This window comes from Echinops telfairi, unplaced genomic scaffold, assembly GCF_000313985.2.
Source record: "Echinops telfairi isolate 266 unplaced genomic scaffold, ASM31398v2 ScPeMD7_3533;HRSCAF=4204_0, whole genome shotgun sequence".
Classification (NCBI taxonomy): domain Eukaryota; kingdom Metazoa; phylum Chordata; class Mammalia; order Afrosoricida; family Tenrecidae; genus Echinops; species Echinops telfairi.
Window position 1 is genome coordinate 70,405,432 of NW_022107431.1, and position 10,426 is coordinate 70,415,857.

At 38.5% G+C, this 10,426-nt stretch overlaps 1 protein-coding gene across 4 annotated transcripts in view; it reads right to left on the bottom strand.

Annotated features, from left to right (window-relative positions):
* Positions 1-10,426, bottom strand: part of EPHA7 (EPH receptor A7) — a 192,434-nt gene that overhangs the window by 5,132 nt on the left and 176,876 nt on the right. For all 4 annotated transcript variants that reach the window (XM_045294526.1, XM_004710917.4, XM_004710916.2 and 1 more), the window contains exon 14: positions 8,403-8,552. In XM_045294526.1, coding sequence (XP_045150461.1) covers positions 8,403-8,552 — 150 coding nt within the window. The remainder of the gene's footprint in view (positions 1-8,402; positions 8,553-10,426) is intronic.

Genomic DNA, 10,426 nt, shown 5'->3' on the forward strand with positions numbered 1-10,426 from the left:
GTACAGTCCTATAAACGGTCCCTTTAAAGAGATAAATATCGAGCTCTGGTGGCGTGGTGGTTACAAGTCGTCCAGCTAACCACATGGTCAGCAGTTTGAAACCACCAACTGTTTGGCCAGAGAAAGACGAGGCTTTCTTCTACTTAGCGTTGCAGTCTCAGAATGCCACAGGGCAGTGCTACCCAGTCCTCTAGGGTCGCCACAGTCAGAATTGAGTCGATGGCAATGGCTTGGTCTGTTTCATACTGTCATCAGGTCTAGCAGATGGAGGCCTAAAATGAACATTAAAGATAGGTTATCTAAGGACGAAATGTCCAGATTGTTCAAGTATGTACCACGGATCATTGTAAGTCAGAACTGACGTTATGGCAATGACTTCTGAGTGAGAAAGAGCTGTATAAAAAAATACGCAAACGGTAACACTGCAGAAATTATGAATATTTAATTATAGAAGTAATTAGATTAAAACAAAGGGTTTATGTGTAAAGAATTATGTATGGGTTTGCACTTCTCCCGTGCTAGCAGTGTCCTGGATTCAGAAATGCTACATGTTTACACAGTTAGATAGAAGTAGTGGGTTACAAGTTCGGCTGCTCACAGAAAGGTCATCAATGAGGAAGCACGAGGCACCCGAGGACCAATGATGAGGCTTTCCACTCCTGTAAAGATGGATCAGCTCCGGAAGGCTTGCCTGAGAGGCTGCTATGAATCTGAATGGGCCCAGTGGCAGTGAACGGCATAAGTAAAGACTGTGTATTGTCAGAAACTCAGAAAGCACACTCACTGCCATCGAGTCGACTCTGACTCACAGAGACCTTATAGGACAAGGTAGAACTGCCCCGGTGGGGTTCCCAGACTGGAACTCTTGAAGGGTGCAGACTTCCTGGTGGTTTTGAACTGCTGACCTTGTGGTAACGGCACCGCTGTACCACCAGCGCACCTGCCTTTTTGACCGTTGCATTAAATAATTTTTAAAAGTGACTCAAGTTGTGAGGAAGTAATGAGTTAGTCCATTTCACTACTCTGACCAGATAATACACAGAGGCCTATTGGTTTGTTTGCGTTTGAATTCACAGGACGACATTCCCATCCTCACTGCACCAGGGCAGTCCTCATTACTGTTTATCCTGTTCCTCCTACCTTTTCCTGCGTGCGGTTCGTCTTTCATATATCCTGAAAGGAACAGAGTAGAGGGATTTTCACTGTTTCTTTTCACTATAAATAATCTTTTAAAATGTAAATCTGCATCATATCATTGGTACTCCTGGGATAGTATCTTAAAGGGCTCTCCTGGTCTTTAAGATTTTATGTACGGCTCTTTATCTTTGAAAACAATATACTCTGAAATCTCTGTGTTAATGAGCAAGTGATGTTTTTGTTATTGTGCACCTCTGAGTAGACGGTGACTCAGAGTAACCCGACAAGGGCTCTATAGGACTGACATAACTGCTCCATAAGGCTGTTTTCCAAGGCTGTGAGATGCACTGAAGTCAGCTGACGCATCGCTTCTCCTTAGCCACTGGTGGTTTCTAGTCTCTCCCCATAGAGTGCTGTAGACAGGACCACCGGGGTCCTTTTATGAGCAAAGAATAAAAACTCATCACTGTCATTGAGTTTCTTCCAACTCAGAGTGACTCTACAGGCTAAGGGGAACTGTAGACCCTGCGGTTAGCAGCTCGATGCTCCACCCACAGTGATGCTGGGCTGCCTTATGTAAAAAGCATTACCATGAAATGATTCTTAGAGGAATGAAGGTGTTAAGGAAACTGAAAGGACTGAGTGGCAATACATTTGGTGTTTGGGGAGTATAATAGTTTAATTGCTACTCCTTTAATTATAGAAGCCCTAGTGTCACAGTGGTTATGAGTTAGGCTGTTAACCACAGAGTTATCAGTTCAAAGCCACCAGCTTCTCTATAGGGGAAAAACGAGGCTGCTTAGCTCCTGTAGCGAGTTATGGTTTTGGAAATTTAAAAGGGGTAGTTCTACCCTGTGGTCCTATAGGTTTGCTATGAGTCAGAGTGACTTGCTGACAGTGAGTTTGTATGTTAGATTTTAAAAATTATAGTCAGGTGTTTTTATGGTGCAGTGGGTAGAATTCTGGGCTGCTCATTAAAAGATAGGAGGTTTGAGCCCACTTTGAGGGAGAAAGGAGAGGCAGTCTGCTAGATGAATATGGACACTCTTGGAAGGCCTAGGGAACAGTTCTACTCTGTCCTATGGGGTCACATGTGTTTCACCTGACTCAATGGCAGTGGGATTTTTCTTTTTAATATAGCATAAAGCAACATTTACTTCAATTCAAAATGAAATTTTAGTTCTTTAGGATCTGCTGTTTTGCCAAGAGTTGCTGTTGAGTTGATTCCCTCTCAGAGGGCCTCCATGTGGGGGCCAGAATGGCTCCCGGGGTGTGGAGGCTGTGACCTGTCTGAGGCAGGATGGCCAGCCCTTGGGAACTCACTCCTAGTGGATCAGTAGGCCCATCTCCAGAGACCCCCCTGGGTAGGTTCCATCTGCAAGCATTTTGGTTACTTGTTAAGAACTTAACTTTTTATGTCACCCAGGGTCTCCTTTCAAAGAAATAGCGGTTATTTTTAAAGAGGTGGCAGCAAAGTATAACATTTAAAATAAGAAATGTTCTGGAATGAGAATGGGCTATAGGACTCTAAAGTCCCCACTAATAAAGTCCCCACAGTTGCCCCAAAGACACTTACTGAAAATTCCCATGCCTCCTATGTAACTAACACCTGCTAGTCTGTCACTGGGGATTTGTGTGTTGCTATGGTACTGAAAAGGTTTCCATGAAGCTATGAGACTAACGAACACTAGGAAAAACAGCCTGGCAAACTACTTCCAAAAATGAGTCAATGGAAAGCCTACGGATTATAACTGTTCCACGGTGACTGACTGCCCACAACTGGGCATCAGTTTGTTCCATTGCTCCTGGCATCACGCTTGAGTCAGGCAAGTCGAGGGCAGATAATAAGACCACTGAGGATAAGCCAGCCCATAGAGGGCAATTTTGAATACAGATTGATCAACAGTGTCTTATAGTTTTATCTGGCTAGGCTGTCAGATAAAATACAGTTTTTACTAGTAAAAACTACTAACAAAAATATATTTAGTAAGTGACTGGCAGTGTTTTAAACATAAATCACCTCATATATAAACTTTTCAAACACTGTATTTGGCAAGTATTGTTACATTGATTCTGTAGATGAGGGAGTCTGAAGTACAGCGACGTTAAGAGAAGGGCCAACATCGATTGTTAGGAGAGTGTGCAGCCTCTGCCCTGGGCTCGGCTCTCCAGATACAGAGGGCCCATCGTGTACGCACTGCAACTGTGAAAGGGGCTTCAAGAGAGTTCCTGGAGAAATAGTTAAAGGACAAGACATTTCTCTCAAAAACTTTCTGAAAGTCTCCTCATATTTCCAACTGGGAAAACAAAAAGCATTTTCCGCAGTTACGTATTTCCAGAAACAACAAGGCACACAGGTTAGATGGGCAAATGTAGATTTCTTAAAGCATTGATGGAATTCTTTGTTTTTCACTGAATTTCCAGAAGATTTGTTGCCCATATCTGACCCTGAATATTTTGACAAAAGTCAGCAAAAGGTAATAATAATAATAAAAAAAAAACATTGTAAGCAATTTCAAATCTAGATAGTTCCTAGAGAGTTAGAAAGTGATGAAGATTAACATTTTTTAAAAGGCTTCTGGGACCACCTACCTCATGTACGCTATAAAGCAATACTTAAATAAAGTTGCTGACTGGGAAATTTACAATATTATGAACTTTGTGACAAAGAGAAAAAGGAGAGTATAACTGCATGAAGCATCCCTCTAGTAACTGAAAAAGGGATAAAATAGAGTTCGTTTTTGTCTTTTGCTCAGTGTCTGTTTTTACTTTGCTACTACATGTTATGCAATTAAATCTCTTGGATTCAACTTACGGAATTGCGAAAAATTAGATCTAAAAATCCATTTTTTTCTCTTAAAGAAGAGTCTTGGGGAAAAAAATCTGAAATTTAAAAAAAGAGAGAGAGCCTTGATCACGCTGTTTAAAGCACTTGGCATCTACGTAATCAAAAGGGCTCGGTGTTGAACCCCCCAGTCCAACTTCAAGATGAGGGCGTCTGCTTCAGTACAGACCTCCAGCGCAGAACCCCTACGGAACAGTTCTACTCAACTGTAGAAGTACTGCGAGTTGGAATTGAGTTCATGGCAGTGGGCTGGAATCACTTAATACATTTAAAGAAAAGACAGTAACTGGAAACAACAAATATAAGTATTTTTAAAGCATAACATTCTGTTGCACTTAATGTGACTCTCCTCATTAAAAGAGCATTTATAGAAAGGGCTAAATATCTGCAGATCATTCAGAAGAATAAAAATTGAGCATGTTTTCAAAATCTTACCTTCTGGAATTTAAAAGTAAACAACCAGATTCTAACTGGCCTTTGGAGTTATAAATCGAAAAAGTTATCAGCACATGAAAATAAAATGAATGTTTACTCAAGTATTAACCACGGCTTGAATGTGGGCCTTTTCTTTCAAAAGTATGCAACCTCTTCTCAAGCTTTCTTTGTTTACTAGCCTGTACAGAATATCTTGATGCTTTTTTTCCTTTTTCCCCCTCGCTCCGGTAACTATCGACTCATTGACATCTATACCTTTTCCATGTCTTGAGAGTGGTGACAGAACTTCATTTTTACTCAGCATTCAGCATGGAAGTTTGTGAAGTTGCTTAAGAAGATAACCATCTGCCCGGCTATCAAAAGTTCTAGCATCTGGGGTCTTAAAGGCTTGAAGGTAAACAAGTGACCATCTAGCTGAGAAGCAACAAAACCCGCATGGAAGAAGCACACCAGCCTGAGTGATGATGAGCTGTGCATGGGATCAGGCATCAGGCATCAAAGATCCAGAACAAAAAATATCGATGTGAATGAACGAGAAGGCGGAGTGGGGACCCAAAGCCCATCTGCAGAAAATTGGACATCCCTTTACAGAAGGGTCACAAGGAAGAGGCAAGCCAGTCAGGGTGCAGTATAACACAGACAAAGCATAAAACTTTCCTCTGGTTTGTTAATGCTTCCCCCCGCACCCCACTATCATGGCCCCAATTCTACTTTACAGATCCGGCTAGATCAGAGCATGTACACTGGTACAGAAAGGAACTCGCAACACATGGAATCCAGGACAGATAAACTTCTCAGAACCAATATTGAGAGTAGTGATACCAGTAGGGTAGGGGGGATGGAAGAGGAATCGATCGCAATGATAGATATATAACGCTCCCCACTCCTTGCCCAGGGGGACAACAACAGAAAAGTGGGTGAATGATGACAGTAGTGGGTGTAAGACGTGAAAAAAACAAATAATTTATAATTTATCGAGGGTTCATGAGGGAGGGTGGAGGGGAGGGAAAAATGAAGAGCTGATATCAAGGGGTCAATGTCTTGAAAATGATGAGGGCAGCATGTGTACAAATGTGCGTGACGCAATGGATGGATGTATGGACTGTGATAAGAGCTGTAAGGGTCCCCAATAAAATGATCTAAAAATATATATATAGCCATCAATTTATACCTTTTTTCATGGTGCCTTATTAAAAGTTTTTTATAATGTAAGCCATTTTAAATCTATGGGTTTTCTAAAATCCCTGACACATTCCTAGCAACTGAGTTTGAACAAGACATAATGAATTGGTTCATTTAATAAATCAATCACAATAGTATTTTTAAAGCATATATCTCTGAAAATCTGATAAAGGGCACCTTTACAGAAAATACAATATGTTCACATACACACAACATTTCACATAGGTATCCGGATGTTCATAGATCTTTTACTCTCTCTTATGAGGGTGCTCACAAATCTAATTCCTGAAAAAGTCCCAGGCTAATGACATTTTTATCTGGAGAAATTTATATCAGATTGGTTTTGCTCTTTTCAGTTATTCAAGTTTTCCTCCATTTGTATATTGAAACATATACATATTTGAGGGGTTTTAAAATGTTCATGGGCAATTTCCATTATCTTTTAATTTTTCTAAAACTTTGTGGTCTCTTTTAATTTGCTCAAACACAATGCTATACAAAATAATGAAAACTATCCAATACAAGAAACATGAATATCAATTTCACTATACAAACTGAACTGTACAGAGAACTCCCACTACTATACAAATGTGTGTCCAAATTTAAAAATTAGTTGAACTTTGAAAATTAGAAAAGGAAAAGAAAGATGTTTGTATATGTTCTAGGACAGAATTACACGTGAATGTGTAGATAAATAAAAGTCAACCAAACACCCTGCCATCAAGCTTGTTCCAACTCACAGTGACCCCATAGGACAGAGTTGAACTGTCCCTGTGGGTCTCCGTGGCTGTGCACCTTTATGAGAGCAGAAAGCCTCATCTTTCTCCCTTAGAGTGATTGGTGGGTTTGAACAGATGACCGTGTGGTTAGGTCAACTCATGACCCACGATTCACTAGGGCTCCTCATAAATGTAACAATATCATATATTTAGTAAAAAAAACTCTTTGATATGTTAATTCTATATTTATGATAAATTAATTTACAAGAAATACAAAGAACCATTATTTTGTGGTTTTAAAATTAAGCTGAAGGATACTTAGTTTCTCTCCTTAAATATTTCCACTATTCATTTTTGGAAGTTAAGTGAACTTTGAATTTAAATCATCTTATATTCTTGTCAGTCCCTTTATGTGTGAATTTAGTACAGAAGAAAGGTGTCAAAAGAAATGAAAACCAACCAAATGTCTGGGGAATGTAAATATTTCTCTTTCTCGGCCCCAAGGATTTGTTTGCCCACATTTTGACAGTCCATGAAATCTTTGACATTGAGACCTGTCAAATATTAACAACTTAGCCTCTTGTAAACAGTCTTATCATTTAGACTTTTATAAACAAAAACAAAAAACATATGAAAAAATAAATAATAGTTTCATGTCAGCCAACACTCACCAGAAAACACTGAGTGATTTAACTGAATGAAAAGCACCCCCCTCCCTTCCACTTTTCAGTCTGTAAGCTTTTCAGGTCTTTGAGAAATTTGTAGCAAATCACACCTAAAATGACCTTTCTAGCACCTATGGAGAAGTCTGCCTATAGCTGTCTAAAATAATGACTTGCAAGGTTTAAGAGTCACAGGAACCGAAGGTGGAACATTCTAAAATTGAACACAAGATACTACAATTTTCATAACTCTTTTTGAAAACTAACTTGATTTTAGTCAGTTTCTATTCCTGTTCATTTGGCAGTATCTTAAGAATTAGCTATTCCAAAGCAGTTGGTTAGCCCTATCCTTATCTTAAATGACAACACAAGCTTTTCCTCGAGTAGGACTACTTTTTTATTAACTTTAAAAATCTGCATTTTATCATTTCTAAACTCTTTCAAAAGATCCTTTGGTCAATTTTCCCCCTTGACCTATCTTCATTTATAAGTACTAACATTATACACATTCTCTGAGACAAGAACGTTAATCTATTTAATTAGTTCCCCATAAACATCAACCAGCCTTGTTTTTGGACTTTCCAATAAGCTCCCGTAGAAAAATGTTCCCATTAAAGAGCTATAAACTGACATCTCCTACTGATATTCAGTACAAATTCAGAGTACCTTCCTGGTTTTATATTTCCTCTATTTCTACCTCTATTTTAGTCACATTTCTATAGATTGAACTATTTGATTCTGAATTTTCTCTCCAATACAAACATGGTAATTTCCTAAGATTCGACCTAAATGGTGCAACTGTTCACTATCTTCTCTCACAGTGAAACAGCATGCTTTACGTCTGAGCATGTCCTTGAGGCACCTAAGTATCCATTGAATATATATATATATATATGTTTTTTTTACATTTTAAGACTTTATAGTGATAGTCCCACTATGATTATATACCCAAATCTCAGTATCAAACACTTACCAACATTGAGCATAAGTACTAGATGCTAAAATTAGTATTTAATGAAACCATTCTATACTAGATCATTTCAAAAGATCCTCTCAGAACATTACAAAGAAAAATAAGCTTCCAAGACAAAACAAATGCCATCTTCCCTTCAACCTCCCTCCACAGACGATCTTTTCACTCATGTGACTTTCCCACTACCGCCTTGGCAGGAGAACATCATCTTTATCAAGGGGGAAAAGCCTTAGAAGGCTTTTATTACGCCCACAGCATTTAAATTTTAAAAAAGGAGCAATAATTCTTCAAAAGGAAAACCAAAGAAAACTAATAAATGGAAAACGAAGTAACTATGTTTTAAAATTCTATCCTATTTCTTTTTACTGAGCTGTTACCTACATGTTCCAATAATAATAATGCATATTACTTTATAAAATTCTTCCCCATTTCATGAGGGTAACACGTACATCTTGATTTGACATGTCCCAATAAGGTCTTTCTCCGTAAGACATAACTTCCCACATGACTATTCCATAGCTCCATCCATCGCTGGCAGAGGTAAATTTCCGGTACTGGATAGCTTCCGGGGCTGTCCACCTTACTGGAATTTTCCCACCCTGTTATAAGAAGAAATCAATGCTGAAAATACAACAATGTAAAATAACCTAAAACATTTATGACAATACTAGAAAGTTGCAGTTTTAACCTCTGTATATTTGGTTTGAAATCACTATCAGGTCTATCTACTTTGAAGCTTTCTAAGTGTATTTAAAGTTATGAATTTACAAATACATTATACATATATATTATATTAGATATATATATATTCATATTAGATATATAATCTCATTACACATTTTAATTTAAGAAAACTCAATTTAGTAGGTCCTATGTGATCAGGCCAAGTCAGAAACAAAATGAAGATAAGCAACTATGAGAAAATTGAGTGAAATACAAAGTGCTTAAATAGTCATTATACTTTGTGTAGAATTTAATAAAACTTATAATATGAATATACTTTAATTTTTTTTTACTCTTTGGGTGTATTTTTGTTGCTATGACTACTAGTGCTATATTTATCAAACACTAAGTTGAAAAGAATTAGTCACCCATACACACCACCAAGGAATATCCAAAACACTAACTAATCAAAATAAAAATCAAAATTAGATGTTGTTTTAAATTACTACCTCTACTGTCACTGAATCAATTCTGATTCATAGCAAACACAAACACACACACACAAACACACACACATACACACACACACACACACACACCCTGGAATTGTACTGGGTGAAGCACAGCTTTCATAATACACATTGTCCCCAACTGGGTGAGCATCAAGCAACTGGGTGAGCATCAAGCAACTCACTCTGAGTTAGTGCACCCAGTGGTGTCACCTAGGACCGTCTCTCTGGTCACAGTGAATTTTTGTTCAAACATTGTTTTTGTGATGTGTTTTTGTGATTTAAAAGAAAGCATACAGCTGTGAAATTTTGTTTCCTGCTCAGGAAAAATGCAGTAGAAACTGTTGTGATGTTGAACAGTTTACAAGGACAGAGCTATGGGAAAAACTCGGGTGTATGAGTAGCTCTCTCATTTCAAAAAAGGTGAAATGTCAATTGATGACAAACCTCATTCTGGATGTCCCTCAACTTCTCAAACAGATGAAAATGTGGACAAATGTGCACTTGTGCTTGAAGACCTCGGACGGACCATTGAAGAGATGGGGACGTTATCTGGGCCATCCTGGAGTCCAGGTCAATGAATTTTAACAGAACATTTGGGAATCCAAAGGGTTGCTGCACATGTTTTGCCTCAGGTTCTGTCAGACCAGCAAAAGAGTGTCTACTGGAGACATGCTGTGCTTTGAAAGAACAGCTCGGAAGTGACCCAGATTTTTTTCTCATGGTCATGATTGGGGCAGAGATGTGGTGCTATTCTTAAGACTCCAAAAATAAACATCAATCAAGCCAGAGGACGATGCCATTGTCACCTTGCCCAAAGAAAGCTCGTCAAGTGAAATCAAAGATCAAGATGATGCTCATTTGTTTTTGTTTTTTATGTGAGAGGGATAGTGCATTAGGAGTTTGTTCCACCAGGTCAGATTGTTACTCAAGATTTCTATTTAGAGATTCTGAAAAGATTGCATAGCAGTATGTGACAAAAAAGGCCTGATTTGTGGCAGACAGCTATCTCAGTGTGCCAGTTTTGGACAGAAAACTGTATAGCACCCTTGGCTCATGCACCTGACTCACCTGACCTCACTCCATGTGAATTCTTTCTGTTTCTTCAACTGTAGAAGGGCACGGAAGTATAGTGATTTGATGACTTAGAACTGAAGAAAAATGAGGGAGGTGCTGTAAGCCACCCAAGGAGATGAGTTTGAAAAATGTTTCCAAGAATGGAATCACATATTTGACAAATATATTAAGTGTAATGGAGAGTACTTTGAAGGAAATAGATTGTTTCGTTAAAAAAAAAAAAA